This window comes from Mesoplodon densirostris, chromosome 15 (assembly GCF_025265405.1).
Source record: "Mesoplodon densirostris isolate mMesDen1 chromosome 15, mMesDen1 primary haplotype, whole genome shotgun sequence".
NCBI lineage: Eukaryota > Metazoa > Chordata > Mammalia > Artiodactyla > Ziphiidae > Mesoplodon > Mesoplodon densirostris.
In genome coordinates this window covers 82192081-82213369 of record NC_082675.1, presented here as the reverse complement: position 1 = coordinate 82213369, position 21289 = coordinate 82192081, and the positions used below count along the sequence as shown (strand labels likewise).

Genomic DNA, 21289 nt, shown 5'->3' with positions numbered 1-21289 from the left:
ATGTGTTGTTGATTCAGTTTGCTAATATTTTGTTGAGAATTTTTGCATCTATATTCATCAAAGATATTGCCCTGCAATTTTCTTTTTTGGTGATGTCTTTGGTTTTGGTATCAGGGTGATGATGGCTTCATAGAATGTCTTTGGGAATGTTCCTTCCTGTTCAGTTTTTTGGAAGAGTTTGAGAAGGATCGGTTTAAGTTCTTTGTATGTCTGGTAGAATTCACCTGTGAATTCACCTGTGAAGTCTGGTCCTGGACTTTTGTTTGTAGGGAGTTTTTAAATTACAGACTATCTTTTACTTTTAGTGACTGGTCTATTCAAATTACCTATTTCTTCTTGATTCAGTTTTGGTGGGCTGTATGTTTCTAGAAACTTGTCCATTTCTTCTAGGTTGTTGAATCTTGTTCATAGTATTCCCTTATGTTTTTTTGTATTTCTGCAGTATCAACTGTTATGTCTCCTTTTTTATTTCTTATTCTGTTTATTTGGGTCCTCTCTCTCTTTTCTCCTTGGTGAGTCTGGCCAGAGGTTTTTCAATCTTGTTTCTCCTTTCAAAGAAACAGCCCTTGGTTTTATTATTTTTTTTCTATTTTTAAATCTCTATTTCCTCTCTGATCTTTATTATTTCCTTCATTCTGCTGACTTTAGGTTTTGCTTGTTCTTTTTCTAATTCTTTTAAGTGGTAGGTTAGGTTAAACAGGCATTGTTAACTCCACTTTACAGATGAGAAAACAGACATGTCAAAGGATCAAATGAATTGCTTAAATGTCTTATGCATGTCTGAGAGTTTCCAACCCTCTCCTCTGTAATTCTGGAAGGTCTAAAGTGACAGGTCTTTTCCAATCCACAGACTTGCATATGACACTTAAGTAAGTCATGTATTGATTGAAGTCACTGTTTCTCACCTGTGAAGTGAAGATTCTAATTTCTATCTCATAAAGCAGGTAAGATAGTGCCTATAGGCCAAAAAAAGAAATACAATGTTAATATTATATTTGTGTTCCAGCAGCCCTTTCTTTTTTTTCTTTGAAATTTTTACTTTTATTACTGATGTTTTTTTAAACATCTTTATTGGAGTATAATTGCTTTACAGTGTTGTGTTAGTTTCTGCTGTATAACAAAGTGAATCAGCTATTCATATCTCCATATCCCCTCCCTCTTGCATCTCCCTCCCACACTCCTTATCCCACCCCTCTAGGTAGTCACAAAGCACCTAGCTGATCTCCCTATGCCATGCAGCTGCTTCCCACTATCTATCTATTTGGTAGTGTATATATGTCAATGCTACTCTCTCACTTCGTCCCAGCTTACCTTTCTCCCTCCCTGTGTCCTCAAGTCCATTCTCTGAGTCTGTATCTTTGTTCCTGTCCTGCCCTAGGTTCTTCAGGACCTTTTCTTTTTAGATTCCATATGTACCTGTTAGCATACGGTATTTGTTTTTCTGACTTACTTCACTCTGTATGACAGACTCTAGGTCCATCCACCTCAATACAAATAGCTCAATTTCGTTTCTTTTTATGGCTGAGTAATATTCCATTGTATATATGTGCCACATCTTCTTTATCCATTCATTTGTCGATGGACACTTAGGTTGCTTCCATGTCCTGGCTATTGTAAACAGTACTGCAGTGAACATTGAGGTACATGACTCTTTTTGAATTATAGTTTTCTCTGGGTATATGCCCAGTAGTGGGATTGCTGGGTCATACGGTAGTTCTATTTTTAGTTGTTTAAGGAACCTCCATACTCTTCTCCATAGTGGCTGTATCAATTTCCGTTTCACCAAGAGGGAATGCAAGAGGGTTCCCTTTTCTCCACACCCTCTCCAGCATTTATTGTTTGTAGATTTTTTGATGATGGCCATTCCCGGCAGCCCTTTCTTATATCACTGTGTTTTATTATGTGACTTATTCTTTAAATTTTTTCCTGATTACATTCTCTTTAGAACAAGTGTTTATTTCTACTTCTAACAGAAAATAATGTAGAATTTCATATTTGCTGTTTCTCTGTTTCTTTATCTGAGGCATCAATGTGGCTACTGAATAGGACAAATCTCTTTCACATTACTTGTTGACAAAGATTGATACCTCACTCTAATAATTATGGTTGAAGATGGACTCAGGACTATTTTTTCCCAATAGAATACATTCAAAGATGAGATATGTTCAAATAAGAACAATATTACATTCAGTATACAAACTGTCTTCCTAGTTAAACTTGCCAAAGCTGTTATTGCAGAAAAAATTATATTGGTCTGTTAGTTTGCTTTTGAATAAGTCTTTGTAGTGTTTGTTTTAGTTTCTTTGAGGATGATTCTGCTGGCTAGAAAAGAGTAATTTTTAGAGATGTGTTCATACATCTATATGCATTGTATCCACCAATGAGTAGAAATTTTCAAATATTCCTTCATTAGTTATGTTCCCAGATGAATAGAAATTTTAACCTTCATCTGAAGGTACAGAAACCAGATACTTGGAGGTGATTTCAGAAAATATTACTGTCTTCACAACAATATATAAAAGGGAGAAAAATATGTGTACTTTTTTAGAAATGGATCATGCCAACAAGATGAAAATATATTAAGATTAAAGATAACCATTCTCATGCTTTCCACTGCATTGGGTATGATGTACCCGAAGTTCAGCCACAGTGAACACAGCAGTATGCCTACCAAGGTGAGAATGCTTTGGAGGTCATTTAATTCCCCACACCAATCACAGACTACAGTTTTATTCGTAGGAGTAAGTGAGGGCCACGGGGCACACAGAAGGTCTTTGCATTTTGGAGGGAAACGTGCACAATGTATATGTTAGGTCGACACTAATCTTTAAAGTCTGTGTAACAGCTCCTCTTGGGATATGTAGACAATACCATATCTTCATTAGTTTGATTTAAAATCAGCTAACAGCTCATTTCTTCCATGCATTTTTTTATAAACCTCTGTAAGAGCAGTGTCATAAGATAGGAATTATATTTTCTGTATATATCATTTCATATTTGGCATAAAGAGGTGGCACTTTGCAGTATAATACTAAACATTCCACATTGTGATATCATTTCTTTAGGGTGTTCAATATAAACTATGCTTAATTTACTATAGTTCTATTTTTAAATGTTTATATTTGAAACTGGTTGATATTACAGTTAGTGCAAAGGGGTATTTTCAAAACAGCATTGGGGTTTCTTCATTAATGTGGTTATGAGTATTCTAATTTATGAAAATATTTAGATTTCAATTTTTTTATTAGAGTTTTCTAATATTTACAATATTTTCCTTAAAATGACAGATAACAATGTTTAAAGAGAAAAATTTCTGATGTTTATTTTACTGGTTAGTGCCTATCTTTTTATATCACAATATTGTGTTCCTGACATTTTTTAGTCTAACATACAGGAGTTTAAGGTGTGTAATTTATTATTATAAAATGCTGTTTAGTAAAAATGTGAATAATCTTACCAAGAGATTTCAAAGCAGGTAAGAAAACACACCCAATAGGAGGTTGTAGGTTTATATAGTTGAAGTCAAGGGCAAGTAGTATTACTTTTTAAAATTTTTCTGGGAGGCATTTCCAAGATTTCTTTAAAATATATTTTCCTTTTTGCACAAAAATTTTCTTTCTAACTAGTTTCTCTGAAGAAAATTGCCTCTTAAAAAGTAGAGTGAGATGAATAAACTAATATTTGTTGCATATTTATTAATGTATAAGAAACATATGACACAGCACATGACATTATTTTATTCAGTCTTTAAGGGGGTGTTATATAGTTCTATAAGTAACATGCTCAAGGTCACAGAAATAATAAATAGCAAAGCTTATCTTCTGATTTAGCCTGAGGAATATAGGTAGGAGTGAAGTCTAATCAAAAGTTGCTGCATTCGTGGTATCTGCCTTGTCTGCAAAGATGATGGCAACGATGTCTAGGATGTCCCTATGTGCACATATGGTTCTTTCCATAAAGCCATGGGGTCAATTTCCTCAACTCTTGAAACTTGGATGGCCTAGTGACCTGCCGTAGACTCTGACTAGTAGAATCTGAAGGAAGGGGCGCTGTGTGACTCCCCAGGGTGATTCCTCAGAGCAAGGGAGAAGCCCAACAAGCAACAGCCATTTCTCACTCCAGCTGAAGTATCAGATATAGGAGTGAGCTCATTTTGGACATTCTAGCCCCAGAGAGCTCTCTGTGGAATGCAGATGCAAGAGTTAACCCTGCCACCTCTATGTGAAGGAGAAGAACCACCCAGCTGAACCCAGAAAACCCACAGAACTGTGATAAACGTTTTAGGCAATTAAGTATTTGGGTAATTCATGTTGCAGCAATAGAGACCTCAGACACTGGTATCTGGAAGTGAGGGGCTGCCATAACAAAATAGGTGGCATTGGTTTAGGGACATCAACAAGTAGAGAATGGAAAGATGGTGAGGAAGCTGTTAGGGCTGGTGTAAAAGCAGTGAAGCGATGGTCACTGGAGGCTGGAGAAAGGGAGACATTTATGCAGTGGTGCAACAATTAGCATTAGTGTCACCTGTGAGAACATGGAACCTATAACAAGCATGTAATAAACCTGTGGGTCAAAAAAACAAGATTCCCAGGCAGAATGCGAAAGTGAGAAATGTCTTCTTTTAAGTGGTCTTAAGAGAAAAATAAGTGAAAGAAATTAATTATTCATTTTTCAAGCAGATTTTAGAGGAAATAGAGAAGGCAGTCTCAAAGTAAGAAACTGTCTCCAGGTAAAGATAACAAAAAGTGTTATGGCCAATTTGCTTTTAAGAACTAAGCAAGACTTAAGACAGGGCTTAATAGAAGTTTGAAGGGTGTGGCTGAGATGAAAGCCCATCCTGGGGCCCACACCCTTCACCAGTGTATATGCAATGGTCAGTGGAAGGCCACTGGCGGGCCTCTTTGTCCCCAGACCTTAGAGTTCCCACCAGCCAGACCTTCCCCCATGTTAGAGAAATACACAGGCACGGAAGGGAAGGCTGGGTGAATGATGAAGCCTTTTACAAAGAGATAAGCTGGATGATCAGATGAGAGGAAGCTTTACTTACAAATCAATTAGTAAATTTTCATTTGCACTAATGGGAAAGAAGGAAGACCAGGTATATTATTGACTGAGTTAAATTTTACAAGTAGGATTATATAGGGTTTCTTCTTAAGGTAAATTTCTTTAAAGGTAAATATGAAGCAGTAAACTATACTATATAAAAAGGTCTCAAATATTCCTCTATGTACAATTTTATACTTTGCTTTTGTTTCATCCAACTGAAAGGAAATCATAGCTTCATTTCCACCTGATTTATATCTAGATACTACTGTACTTGCCAGTGCTGGAGGGCTTTTCTATGACTTTACTGCAAAATGTCTACCTAGATAAAAGTCAAAAGCCCTTAGTTTCTGAGGTGATTGTTGCTTTTCCTTAACTTCAGTCACAGGTGATCTATTACTTTGAGAGTATTTATATCAATTGGAGTGCAAATCTTAGCTTGCTCCTTCAGTCTCTTTATAATGCAAATCGAGTGCAAATCTTAGCTTGCTCCTTCAGTCTCTTTATAATGCAAATCATAGTGTTTGACACCTCTGTCCACTTTTGCCTTGTATGAAGAATTATACCAAATTTATTGTTACCTCTCTGGGGTGAAAACATTTTTCACACAACATGCCACCCTTACCACATAGATGGTGAATATGTGTTTAATGTCTATCAATTACTTAAACCATTACTTAAGTACAGTGATTCTCTTATCAGCTACCCAGCAAATTGTATGGTTTACAACTTGTATTTTCTTGCAGGTATTATAACTCTTTCAGTTTGTGAAAAGAATTCTGAACACTCTTTTGCCTTTCAGAAATTTTACACCTTTAGAACTAGAGTTGGTTTTAAATGATATTTAAATTGTCTTTATCATAACATGTAACATTTATTGGGGGAAAAAACAATAAGAGCCAGAAGCCCATAAATTTAAGTACTGAGTACCTGCAAGTTCCTTTTAATATTCCTAGTTAAATATCTATAACATTATTTTTGTTAAGAAAATATGAGGAAAAAAGGACATCAAGATTTCCCTATCTAAGATCTCGATCTTGAATTTGACATATTTTGTGAAATAATTACCAGTTTTGTAAGTGCCTGAGTTTAAGTTCCAAGTTTTCATTTGTTTCTTTCTGTTCATCCAAAGATCTCTGGAGCTTATGGATCTGATTCAGGAAATCATCAAGCTGAAAGCAAAATAGAAAATGCCTCAGGTAAGATGACTGAAATAAGAAAATCCTTTTAAAAGCAAGTTTTTTGCATGACACATTCTTTTTTGTATATATACATGAATGTGTAGGAATACTTATTTTTAATTATAGAATTAGTTCATATACTCAATAATAAAATAAACATCTACATTGAGTCTAGAATTTGACAAAATCTTTTCTATCTAGGCACTCCTCCCCCGTTTCTAACCTGGGCTCCCCTACCTTATTATTCTCAAGATTTTGAAAATAGTTTTATGTATTTGCATGTGTGTATTTAAGTATAGCCTATATGTGTGCATATATATATGCTAAGTGTATATAGGTACACTTATATAGACACACACATAATGGTACAAATAGAAATATTCTTTAAAATGTATTCTTTTAGTTGTTTTTAACTTAAACATAAAAAAATGGGTATTATGCTCTATGTAATCTTCTAATACTTTCTTTTTTAATTCAACTGCTAAGACTCATCCGTATTAGTGACTCACTCTAGCCACTTTGTTCAGGTTTACCAGATTGTACTGCATGATGGTGCCATGACAGTACACCACACCACACTCCTGTCCATAAGTATTAGACTGTTTGCAGGCTTGAGTTGCTCTGAACACTCTTGTATAGATCTCCTGATGCATTTGTGCAAAGTAGTCTCTGGAGACATACGTAGGAGAATTGCCAAGTTATATTTTTTAATTTTTCAAGATAATGCTAAAATGTCTCCCAAAAATGATTTACTAACTTACCTCCCAAAGGCAGTTAGATGGGATCCTGTTTGAGCACATCTTCGCCAACACTTGGTGGTGTGAGATATTAAAACTTTTGCCAATCCCTTATCAATAAATTATGGTTCATACCTCTTTATATTTTTATTGGCTCAGTGATTTTCTTCTTTTGTTCCTATTCAGGTCTTCTGCTCATTACTCTATTTGGAGCTCTTTTCTTTTTTATCTGTACATGTTTATGTTATAATCTCGATACTAACCCTTTGTCAGTTATAAGTGTTCCAAGTATCTTCACCAAGTGTTATCAAGTTTATAACTTATTTTTTCCCATTTTAAGAGCTCTTTGGATGAATAATAGTCATTTTATTAAGCAAAATTTATCAATTTTTTTTTACAGTTAGGATGTATTTAATAATGCTAAAAAGTACTTCCCTATGCCAAGCTTAGAGAAGTATTAATCTGTATTTTCAACTAAAATTTGTTAAAGTTTTGTATTTGTCATTTAAGTCCTAGATCAAGATGGAGTTAATTTTTGTACATGATGTGAGTTAGATCTCCAATTTTATTTTTTCTATATATAAACACATTTCAATAGGTGTTTAATTAAGTTGCCAAGTTGTTTAGCCTGAGTGGAGGTTCCATGGGGTAGGTTTAGATAGTTTTAGTGTTTTCTCTTCCTCACAACAATATCTAGCAACCATATTCCTCCAATTGAATATTTCAAAATCTTGTGGAAATTACCATGCATATGCAGCTTCAAGACAAAAATCTTGCCTCTCCAAGCAGACTGCTGAGCTATGGCACTATAGTAAAATAAGGTTAATAATTTCCATATTTAATAAAACTGTAAGGATAATCAAATCTTCCTCACCTTGTGCAAAGTCAAATTACTGCTAAATATGAAAACGAATCCCAGTTCTCTGATCTCTTGGTCAGTGTTTTTCAAGTTAAATCATTTTAAACATTAGAAAGAATTATATACAGTTGAGTTGACATTATTATTTTCCAGGTATTATTAGATTATTTTTTCTATTTCTCTTCATACCCTCACCATTCTATAAACCCTTATCATCAATTATTTGTGCCCATGAAGTAAACATTGTTAAGGTGTATCAAAATTAACTCTCAAATATTATTTTTATTTCTAGATGTCAAACATTCAGATATTTTTAGTAATACACACTTTTTTTGACATCCACAATTCTTGTTTATATATACACCTAACAGAATTACTTTTATATACATAATCCAAGTTTACTTTCTCACCTTCGAAGTTCTCCCTTATCTAACCTGTGCAGGATTTTGTGGACCTCACTTTTCCTAGTTTCTGCTTTATATAGATAAATGTTGAACCAGAAATTTTTTTACAGATATTCTACATGTCTCTAGTTCTAATTTTTCTGCAGTTAATGTAACATGTATTTGTTAATATATTAGGCTTATGTTGGATTTAATCATTATATTTTACATCAAGTTATTCAAATCAAGTGTTGTCTATTTTGCTAGATAAATGTTACAAAAATATTTATTAAAGTACAAACATGTCTGTATATATATTACTTAAAAGTTCTTATAAAATTCTACTAGGCCAGGCATCCAGACTAATTTTGCTTCTTCAGATACAGTCTTGCATCCAATTTCATTATTTGGGGAGGAATCAGGATGCTAAACATTCATGCCTCATTAAAGATTAATTTTCTATCAGGATAAAATTAAAAGAATAAGGTAATAGGCTAATAATGATTGACTAATTATTCTGGAATGTCAGATTATTTCACATTTTTATTTTCTTTCAAATAGCTACTTGGAAAAACCCCACCTATTTGGTATTACCAAGGGCAGTTCCCAGATCATTTATTTTACGAATGAGAAATGTTATCTTTTTGTACTTTTTCTTTAATTTATAAATTTTCAGCTTTTCTATCACTTGGGATTTTAATATAGGAATACCAATATGGGATATATGGTAACTACTTGGAAAGCTTAATTACAGACAGGTATTATTAGATATTTAAGGAATATTTTGGTACAACTATAAGAACAGCAGAGTTTAAGTAGAATATGATACATAAGTTATTATATTTGAAATTGGAATAACTGGAATAAATAAATTTTGTAATGCATTTTGGAAATGTATACCAAAAGTTTTAATTCATATTTTTAAAAATTCATGTATTGGAATGTCTGAAAAATAATATCAGACACATAAAAACTCTTTTGCACAAATATTTTTCATTATGTTCATGAAAAAGTCAAACTGACCTGAATGATTACTGAAAGTTTTATGCTTAATTATAATCCATCACTCTGACAGAACATTCTGCAGACATTAAAATGTTTAATTAGAATTCATAAAGCTATTTTATGATATTTAACTTTGGAAAAAAGGCTCACAATATTGTGAGTAATGCATGACATTTCTTATGTAAAATAAAAGAAAAAAACAAAATGATGCAAAATACCGGTAGAAGTGTTATATTTTCTAAATTTGTGTTAAGGATGTTGAAAATGCAATGGAAAATGCTCAAGGTATAATTCAGACCTCACCTTGGAGATTTGGCTAACATCCAATTCTGATCTTATCTCCCCACTTGACAAACCCCTCAAGAGCTCCCGGTGCCCAGATGAGCACATAAACCCGCCTCTCATTTTCTCTCTCATATTACCTACCAGGGTAATCCCAGGTTTTATTTTGTTCTCCAGCAGCCCTGAACTTTTTTTATTTTTTAGCCCACAACAGGGTGGGTTTGGTGGCAGTCATGGTGCTCATTTTCTTTCTTTCCCCATGCCTTTGCTCACATTCTCTATGGAATGGACCACGATTCTACTCCTAAAATCCTTTAAAACAGGCTTCTTAAACTTTAACATTCTATGAATCACCTTAGGATCTTGTTAAAATGCCAATAATGATTCAGTGGGTGTCAAGCAGGGTTCATGATTTTTCCATTTCTCAAGTTGCCAGGTGATACTGATGCTGCTGGCCCTTGGAACACAGTGAGTAGAGGTCAGTACAATTACCCTGGCCCAAATGATGTAGCTTTTCTTAAATTCTCTGCTATCGAGTTTAGGCCGGGCTGCAGTGGATGCAGCCACAGAGTCATGGAGTCAGAAAGTCCTGGCAGGTGGAGGGGAAGATAGAACAGATTCTGAGGAGGCGAATCTTCAGTCCCTAACTGCAGCAAAGCCTGTGGAGAAGAAGGGCATAGGGAGAGTGACCCTTTACCACTGGTGGGAAGACACTCCACCAGCTCTAACATTAATTTGGACAAATAGGAAAGGGACCAAGAGAATCTGGATCCTCTCTTAGAGGTCTGTGCTGTTTGGACTGGTGTTGATCCAGTGCCTACAAAAGTGCCTCTCTTTCCTTACAACCTTTAAGAACAAATAGGACTGGAGTAAAGGCAAAGGTCCATCCTTCCCTAAGAGGAGGGCCACATGCACTTGTCAAGGTTGATCTGGAACAAAGCAAGTTTTTATTTTCCAATCCCCAGATAAAATGGTGGAGTAGAAGGACCTGAGCTCACCTCCTCTCACAAAAACACCAAAATCACAACTAACTGCTGAATAACCATTGACAACAAAGGACTGGAACCTGCCAGAAAAGATACTCTACTTCTAAAGTCAGAGAAGAAGCCACAACGAGGAGGCATGCATTCATGATACAAACAAATCCAATACCCGCCGGGTGGGTGACCCACAAACTGGAAAATAATTATATCACACAGATTCTCCCACAGGAGTGAATTCTGAGCCCCATGTCAGGCTCCCCAGTCTGGGGGTCTAACATCAGAAGGAGGGATAAATTAGGAGGTTGGGATTAACATATGCACACTATTATATATAAAATAGATAATCAACAAGGACCTACTGTATAGCACAAGGAACTCTACTCAGTATTCTGTAATAACCTATATGGGAAAAGAATCTGAAAAAGAATAGATATATGTATAACTGAATCACTTTGCTGTATACCAGAAACAAAACATTTAAGTCAAATATACTCCAATATAAATTTTTTAAAAAGCAACAAAATATTTTTTAAATTTAAGAAACCAAAATCTTTACCAAATAAACTTCTTCATTTTTTAAAAAAGTTTCCTCATTCACAGTTATAAATTCTGATATTAAGTAAGGAATGAACTGTTGATGAAGGTCTTGTGACATTTAGTGTATTCTTAGGCATTTAGGTTGTGAAAAGCAAATAAAAGCCTCTTCACATTAAAAACAAATACTCTGCTATCTCTGTTGTTTACCTTTACCCTTGATCTTAAACTTATCAAACTAAATTATAATAGTCATCGTCTTTCTCTCTCTCACAGGCTGTGAGGTTCTTGAAAGTGCTGCAGATACACACACACTCATTAACTTTCCCTGTTCCCACTTGTGCACCAGATCCCATGCTCGTTCACCTACTCAAGGACACACACAGTTTCATCAACACACGGTGCTGGGACTTCCCTGGCGGTGCAGTGGTTAGAATCCACGTGCCAATGCATAGGACTCGGGTTCGAGCCGTGGTCCAGGAAGATCCCACATGCCATGGAGCAACTAAGCCCGTGCGCCACAACTACTGAGCCTGCACTCTAGAGCCTGCGAGCCACAACTCCTGAAGCCTGCATGCCTAGAGCACATGCTCCACAACAAGAGAAGCCACCTCAATGAGAAGCCCACGCACCACAACGAAGAGTAGCCCCCGCTCACTGCAATTAGAGAAAAGCCCACGCGCAGCAACAAAGACCCAACACAGCCAAAAATAAATAAATTAAAAAAAAAATACACGGTGCTCTCATATCTTCCTGTTTCTTTCTCTACTTGATCCTTCCCATCAGGGGCATTGTACTGACTGTTCCTTCTGCCTGGAACCTTCTTTCAACAGTTATCTGAATGGTTAACTTTCATTAATATTTTCCATGTATTTATTCAAATCTGAGGCCAGACACCATATTTAACATTGCAACCTGCACCCAAAGCAAGAACACCATTTTTTTTTTCCAGCAGTCATATGATTTATATATAAATTGTCTCCGTCTCTCTCCACTGGAATGCAAATTCCATACAGAAGGGATATTCATTTTATTCATGTATAGATTTCAAGTGCCTAGAATAGTCTGCATGTTTAAGAAAAAGAATAAATTAATGTTGGGTAGGCTAAAGCAACAGATGCCCTTCCACTTTTGTTAAATATCTATGCCAAGAAAGACCATAATTTGCAAATTCTATATCCATAGTATCCTAAAACTTTCATATGCCAGATAAATTCAGTTCAATACTTACTGTTAAGCACAGAATAATTGTTTTGTTCCTATTGCTACTCTGGTAAGGCCCTGGCCAGTCTGGCTGAAATCTGGGTAGATTCCCCAAAATTTATGATTCAAGAAAAATGTTTACACCATATATTATAATCTGATCAAACTGGCAGTATAATAAGGTCCAGCTATCGTCTAAGACTTGGTAGTATGGAGACAATGACTTCAGCTCAAAAGGACTTGCAATTCCTGGAAAATATTAATCTCCATCACTGAAAAGAAAGTAAAGTAAAATGACAAAGGAAAGACTAGAAAAGGAAGCCTGTTAGGTGATGCAGACAGTAGCACGTAAACACATTTTTATTTTTATTACATACATCCTTACCTAAATCTACCTGGAAACCATTGATAATCAGTTTTGATACATTTTTCCATTAGCAATTGAGCGGGACCCATGTCACAGAAATTGAAGTGACATGTTTAGCATTGGGTATTCTGGCAACTCTTTCTGGCCAACCTGCTCCAACTGTGGTCTAGGGCATCCACATTGGGGTGTTTTTATAATCTCTGCAGTTTGGAATTTAAGGTAATGAGGAAAGATGGCACAAATTCAGATAAGTGTCCTGTTCACAAATTCCCTAAACCCAACTCATGTAATGTAGAGACTTTGTAAGGAATAAGTGGGCATGACAACTTGCTGACTTTAAATAATTAGTACAGACTAATTTTCCAGATATTTTTAATTGGAACTGAAATACTCTGAACCATTTCATTAAGGATTATACCACAATATTCTCTTCACCTAAAAAAAAAATCATTAAAATCAACAGGAACATTTTACTAAAACTTCCTGGTGATCTCTGATGGAAAGTGGTTGCCTTTTGAGAAGTTTGCTAAGTATATAGCATGTGTTACATGATTATACATATATTTCAATGTCAGAATTAACTTCAAGTTATTAAATATAATATCTTATGGCTACCTATATGGAAATTATTGGATGATTTATATTCAGTGATTCCAGCTAATTCTTACTAAGGTATTCAAAATTAAAATGTGATCTCATTCTTATGGCTACCTATATGGAAATTATTGGATGATTTATATTCAGTGATTCCAGCTAATTCTTACTAAGGTATTCAAAATTAAAATGTGATCTCATTTTAACAGAATACTAAATGTTCTGTGGTCTTGTAATCCATGATAATAGGTGTGATTTGCCAGAATTATTTATCAGTTTCCTTACTGGCCTTCTTTTTAAATACATATGTCACTGAATTTCACAGGTCTTTCATGAAACTGGCTACTTAATTTCTTCCAAGTACTTTCCACGTAAAGTGAGTAGATTTATTGCCTACCAGACAATTGTTAAAATGTTTAAGAAATGTTAAACAAGTAATAAGCAGGGCATAAATGTAATTGCTGAAATAATTTACTAAACTATAAATTTTCTAATGAGCTAAGGTAACAGTGCAATTATTATAGATATAGGGTTAATGAAACTACTATATCTCAGCTGAATGACAGAATTAAATTCTTCAGAGCAAAAGGAATAAGTTGGCTTTTAAGTGAATGGTTCAACTGAGTAATTAAATAAAGAATGACACATGGTTGAGATTTTGGAGATTCCCATTTTAAGGAAACTATATTTTGGGAAAGCTGGAGACAGTTTTCTCTAAGTGGACCTTACAGTGAATGAATGATAAAAATTACATTCCCAATGATGTGAATCAATTATTTCCCCAAAGGTTTTATTTTCATCTTAGGGACCAAAAAAACAAAAACCAAAACAAAACCAACGCAGAATAATTTTCCAAGTAGCTGTACTTTAGTGCCAGTGTTTCCTTCTCTGTGGGAACACATGTGGTTAAATCTGTGATGAAGCTCGATATTCTTAGCAACAATAAAAGTATGAAAACAAGAACAGAAGAATTACAAGAGAAGAATCAATCTGGAGAACTGACACTTCCTGATTTCAATACTTAACTAAAACTGTAGTAATCAACACAATGCTTTACTGGCAGAAGGATACACATTTATTCCATTGACCTAAATGTCTATCAAGAGTCCAGGGTCAGCTGGATTTTGATATGGGTGTCAAGATACTTCAGTGAGGAAAAGAATTATCTTTTCAACAAATAGTTCCAGGACAATTAGATATCCACAAGCATAATTCTGAATTATGCTCACCTCATTTATAAAAATTAACTCAAAATGAAGCACAGACCTAAATATATCTAAAACTATAAAACTCTAAGAAAACATGGGAGTAAATCTTCATGACATTGAAATAGTCAATGTTTTTTACACAAAACAGCAGAGCACAAGCAACAAAAGAAAAAATAAAGTGGACTTGATTAAAATTCTGAAAGTTTTATGCTTCAAATGAAACTATCAAGAAGTTGAAAAGACAATATATGTAATGAGAGAAAATATTTGCAAATCATGTATTTGAGTAGGGATTTATATCCAGAATATACAAAAAACACAACTCAATATTTTTTTAAAAATGGACAAAGAATCTGAATAAGTTGTGCCCAAGAAAATATACTAATAGCCGACTAGTACATGAAAACAGGATTAGCATTATTAGTCATTAAGGAAATTCAAATCAAAACAACAATAAGGTACCACTTCACCTCCACAAGGTTGGCTGTAATAAAAAAGATGAACTCTGACAAGTGGTGGTGAGAATGCAGAGAAATTGGAACCCTCAGATATTGCTTGTGAGAATGTAAAATGGTACAGTCACTGTGGAAAAGAGTCTGGTGCAAGGCAGAAATAGACACACAAACAAACATTTGAACACCAAGGGGGGAAGGGGTGTGTGGGATGAATTGGGAGATTGGGATTGATATATATACACCAATATGTATAAATAGATAACTAATGAGAACCTGCTATATAGCACAGGGAACTCCATTTCACTGTACAATAGAAACTTACACAAGATTGTAAAACAATACCCCAATAAAAAAATCATTAACATAGAGTTACCATATGATCCAGCAATCCAAGGGAAATAAAAACATACATCTTCACAAAGCTTGTAAATGAATGTTCATAACAGCATTATTCATAGTAGACAAGGAGTGTAACAACCCAAATACTCATCAACTGAAAAATGAAGAAAAAATGTGGTATATCCATGCAATGCACTATTATTTGGCCATACAAAGAATGAAGTATTGATCCATGATACAATATGGATGAACCCTGAAGACACTATACTAAGTGAAAGAAGCCAGTCACAAAAGGCCATATATTCTATGATTCTATAGAATATAGAATCTATAGAATAGGAGTTACCTATTCTAAAATAGGTAACTCCACAGAGATAGAAAGTAGGCTGGTGATTGCCAAGGGCTGGGGGTATAGGGAGAATGGGGAATGACTGATAATGGGTTTGTGTTTTCTGAGATAACGAAAATATTTTAAACTTAGATTGTAGTAATCGTGGGACAACTCTATTTTAGTAGAAACCAATGAATTGAACACTTTAAAAGTGTATATAAATTAGATCGTAATAAAGACGTTAAAATAAACACAATAAGAGTAAATATGGCATACATTTCAGTTGCTATATTTATATATTAAGCCAAATCAAAATTAATTCTAGGGTATCTACAACAGAATTAAGCCAATTGAATATATCCAAGGATTCCAGAGCTCTTAAGAATGTTATCTTAAATAATAGTATCACTTGAATCTAGAATATTTCATTGCTTTATCTTTATATAATGAACTTTTGAAATATTCAAGTATTGGATGGACTTGATGCCTTAATAAGTCTAACAATTATTGGCATTGCTTTAACATGTATTGACCTAGATAATCTTATGTGACTATTTATTTATATACAAAGCATTCTATTAAACAGTTTATTTCAGCTCAGAGTTATTTTTCTTTTCTTTTCAATAAATTAAACCAGCATCATGGTCAGTAGGAGCTAAGGACCTGACATCCTACAATACTGATGATTCTTAATTTATGTCCTGAGAGACTAATATTGAGTATTTGTTCAGGGTACCATAGCAACTGTAGAATCAAAGCTATGATATTATGTGACAAATTTGTAGTTGAGAGAACACTTCAGGATTCCATTGGATCACCTGGGGCAGCAATATTACAAGTGTTTATGGTGTGGTGGATAAGGGACACTTAATTGGTGTTGTTAATTTTATCCAAATTATAGACAACTATAGGGCATCTATTTCCATAGAGTAGAAAAGTCTCATCAAGATGTGTGAGAAGGGCTTCCCTGGTGGCGCAGTGGTTGAGAGTCCGCCTGCCGATGCAGGAGACACGGGTTCGTGCCCCGATCTGGGAGGATCCCACATGCCGCGGAGCGGCTGGGCCCGTGAGCCATGGCTGCTGAGCCTGCGCGTCCGGAGCCTGTGCTCCGCAACGGGAGAGGCCACAACAGTGAGAGGCCCGCATACCGCAAAAAAAAAAAAGATGTGTGAGAAAACACTAAGTGCATTTAATTTGTAACGTATCTCACAAAAGTTTTGATATTGATCTTTATTAAAACTGACTTCAAGTTGCATTAACCTGACCAGTATGCTAAAGTGCGCAGAGAATAATAATATCTTGTCTAGCATCAAAAGAAGACAAAACATTGTCAAATAATATTAATTTTCATGACAATAGCACTTGTATTTGATCAGCACCATGATGTATATATTTCCCACTTTGCTCTTTGAGAATCTGAATAGTAGAGAACACTAATAAAGTACCCAGGGAACAAACAATCCTTCCTTCCCTGTTTTATTTTACTCAGTTAACACACAACAGATGCCTGCTTTCAGAAGGAAGCTTTTTAAGAGCACTGGGCTATGTGCCTCTTTGCCTTTGGATATTGGAGTGAATTCCAGCATCATGAAACTTAATGAAAGAAATGAAATTACCATTTTTGTCCCAAGTTTTAATCTTCTATCACAGGTCTTGAATCATCAGGCTTAATCTCCAACTAATGTTGAACATGGGTATAAAAATACTGTTATTCCTTGTTATTTTAACCAAAAGAAAAGGAAATTGCAGAAACATCAGTTACAGAAATGCAAAGATGAAATGTGATTAGAATTGTAAAACTCTTAAAGGAACGTAAACATTAAGAACAAGCATATTCAGTATAAAACTACTCAATTTTACTTATTATAACAGGATTTGGAAACTTCCTCATGGCTCTGTACTCTAGCAATTCAGCCTGGTATTAAGACAGTGCCTGCCACCCTATAGGCCATCTACACAGGTGACAACCTGCTAGTGAGTCAGAAAAATCTGTTTCTACAGATATGTGGTGAAACCTTTATAAAACATAGAAAATGGAAATCTTATTAAAAGCCACATGACTTGTATCTAAAAAACCACAAAGAAAAACAAGTTAGAAACTAACAGAATATTTAAAAACCAGTAATTAGTCTTAGTTAATTGATTACAACTAAGGCTCAAGCTCTTATTAAAACAAGAATTAGATATCCAAAATTAGAAAGAGATACAATGTTATTTCAAAATAAAATTCATGAAAAGAATAAGTAGAAAAGAAAAAGTCTTCAAAAATATATTTCATAAATAAGCAGACTACAAAAATACAGTAAGATATGTATGTTAAGAGAAGGGGAAACAAGTGATATTTTTTGATTAATAAATCAAAGGACTAGTGCTTAATTTCCCACAGAGGATAGGGAGGACATCATAATCTAACAATCAGTTTTTATTCAGAAGAGAACCTTTAAGTACTTGAAAAGGACTATAATGACAAAAGGGATAATTATAATGATAAAAGGAAGAAATGTTTTCCTCTATCATACACATATCTTTCCAGATTACAATTTTCCAAAATGACAAAAACATATGGAGTGGAAGTTACTTACCCTGCAACTTCTCCATGATATATATGGAATTTAAGAAAAAAAAAATGTCATGAAGAACCTAGGGGTAAAACAGGAATAAAGACACAGACCTACTAGAGAATGGACTTGAGGATATGGGGAGGGGGAAGGGTAAGCTGTGACAAAGCAAAAGAGAGGCATGGACATATATACACTACCAAACATAAAATAGATAGCTAGTGGGAAGCAGCCGCATAGCACAGGGAAATCAGCTCGGTGCTTTGTGACCGCCTAGAGGGGTGAGATAGGGAGGGTGGGAGGGAGGGAGACAGAAGAGGGAAGAGATATGGGAACATATGTATATGTATAACTGATTCACTTTGTTGTAAAGCAGAAACTAACACACCATTGTAAAACAATTATTCTCCAATAAAGATGTAAAAAAAAAAGAAAAGAAAAGAAACTGTTTTCACTTATAGACACCTAACTGCATTTATATGGGTTGCTTTCTGGAGGTGGAAAATTAAGACGGAACAAAATCCTTCTGTAACTGAATAAGATTCAAATAGAAAACTTAAAATTAAAATATTATACTCTTCCTTTAAAGAGAAGATGAAACTGACTTGGGAATGAACTTCTGCATACATAACCTATAAACATGGTTATCAACCACTTCTTATGGAAGTTTCAAAGAACTACGAGAGATTCCAAAAGTGCAATGTTTCTAAAACTGTTTCTGAAACAGAAATGGACACCTCGTTATTTGTTGAATTATATTTAAGCTTCTGAGTTCCAAACTTCTGCAACTGTCTATTATAGTCTTGGTTATTTTGTAACTGAACCAACAGCCATATCATTCCAGAAATCTCTTCACCAAGAAACTTTGATTAATTTCCTCTGAATAATTTTGATGATTGTTATCTAAAATAATCTAGGTTATAGCAGTAGCTGGATTGCTTAATATAAGAAAAAAGTTAATGACACAGTAGGATAAGTGTTTTAAAATACAGAAAAATATTTAAGTATTTTGTTTTACATATTTCCTAGTAGAAACTGTTTATGATCAACTTAGCTTAACAGTGATGATAGGGAAAAATCTATTTTAAATAACAGCAAGGAATAAGTAAATGGAAATGTAGTCATGATTTACAAAATTTATACTGTATTAAAATATGAAGAAAATATTTCTTCCCATAAATAGTAAGTAGAATAAAGCTGGCACACTTTAATTGCAATGCATCACTGTCATCATAGCCTTAGTAATATTATGAAAGTCAAAGGAGACTTAGTGCTGATGGAATAAAGATGGAAAACAGATATGTAGAGCACATTTCTTAAAACAGAATTCTAATTCTGTACATATGAAAACCAATGAGACAGTAGTGAGCATTCTTTCACTGGAGTAACGTTCAGATTCCAAAATTTCAAAATATTTCCTTGCACCTTTCTTTGAACATAATCACTGCCCACCATCTGAGTCACTAGAACCAACTATAAACAGATTTACCTGCCATTTATTTTGTACTATCAAAACAAAGTCAATATAGTAAAAAGGGTGAAACACATCTTTAAGTTATTATGAAAGCAGTTTTGACCTCACAGACCTCCAGAAAAATTGTCCAGGACCTTCAGAGTTGAGAACTGCTGGTTTAAAGAACGTTTTCCCAATGAAGTACTTTCTAAGTTGGATGAGTTCAAACATGATTGGTTTACTTGGCATTTGGCTAGAAGTTTCTAGAAACAGTATGAAAAATATTCTCAAATATCTGACTCAAACCTCCTTGTGTATAGGTTATATATATAAATGAGGAAGCACATTATCCAACCTGATGGAAAATGGCGGTTTCTCATATTTAGAATATCACATAGCAATACATGCTTTAAAAGTTACCAGCTTGGAATGCTGCTGTCCAATTCATCTAAGAATATCTGTAAATAATGGAGATTTCTTCCACTAATAGTGTGCAAGTTCTAGCACATTTAGTCTCCTGATAAAGAACTGTTAGGTAAGCAAATAAATGAAAGCAAACTGGCATGCCCTGAATGCATATAAATTAATGAAGTGGGAAATGTACTGGAAATATTCCTGAATGCTATTGGTCATCCAACAAGGTATTTACTGCCTTTTTTTTTTCCCTCAACACATCCATTTTGCCCGTCATACCTAGGTCATCAAGTGAATACATCCCATGTAGATAGGCCAATGTAAGACTTTCTACAGCTACTTCGTGAAATAAAGATCATGCAACTCCTTGGAGTTCCAATTTTTCCTCAGTTTGGATAAACATAAACTGATTTAACTATTTTTTTTTTTTTTTTTTTTTTGCGGTATGTGGGCCTCTCACTGTTGTGGCCTCTCCCGTTGCGGAGCACAGGCTCCGGACGCACAGGCCCAGCGGCCATGGCTCACGGGCCCAGCCGCTCCGCGGCATGTGGGATCTTCCCGGACCGGGGCACGAACCCGTGTCCCCTGCATCGGCAGGCAGACTCTCAACCACTGCGCCACCAGGGAAGCCCTGATTTAACTATTAATACCTTAAATATTCTACATTAAAATGACAATAGATATTTTATGTAATAGAGACCTCTAGTTTTAAAAATAAACTTTAACATCAAAGAAATGTTGCATTAACTAAAGACTACAATTCAGAATGTCCTGGGCTATTTGTTTATTTTGTTATTCAGGGAATTTTGTGGAAAATTGCCATCACTATAGGATACCACTATAACTACTGTACTTGCATAAAAGATAGCCCTACTTCTCCTAAATTTAGGAAGGCAATTATATTTCTCCTTTTGAAGACACTGTATTTAAACTGAGGGTTTTTTCCAAAGAAGACCATATTCTAACAGACAATACGCTATAAAGTATTTAATTTTGTTTACTTAGTAATTAAAAGGAAATGCAATTTGTTCAGTAGTATAGATACTGAAGTTAAATGTTATACCACTAGAAACATTTAACTGACTACAGACTTAGTAGACTTTTAGCATGTAAGATTTTTAGGGATTTTAATAGACTTTATTTTCTAGAGCAGTTTTAGATTTACATAAAAATTGAGAGGAAAGTAAAGAGTCCTCCTGTAGTCCCTATGCCTGCCCCACACACATCCCCACCCCAGTTTCCCCTATTATTAACATCGTGCATTAGTGTCGAACAGACAAAAGATAATGTCATCTTTAGCAAGGCTGGCAGTCATGAGGGTGGTGATAAGTGGTCATTTTGTGATATATTAGGAATATAG

At 34.7% G+C, this 21289-nt stretch overlaps 1 protein-coding gene across 1 annotated transcript in view; it reads right to left on the bottom strand.

Moving 5' to 3' along the window:
* Nucleotides 1-6107: 6107 nt before the first annotated feature.
* Nucleotides 6108-21289, bottom strand: part of CCDC102B (coiled-coil domain containing 102B) — a 169863-nt gene continuing 154681 nt past the window's right edge. The window contains exon 7 of the mRNA XM_060119477.1: nt 6108-6215. Coding sequence (XP_059975460.1) covers nt 6108-6215 — 108 coding nt within the window. The remainder of the gene's footprint in view (nt 6216-21289) is intronic.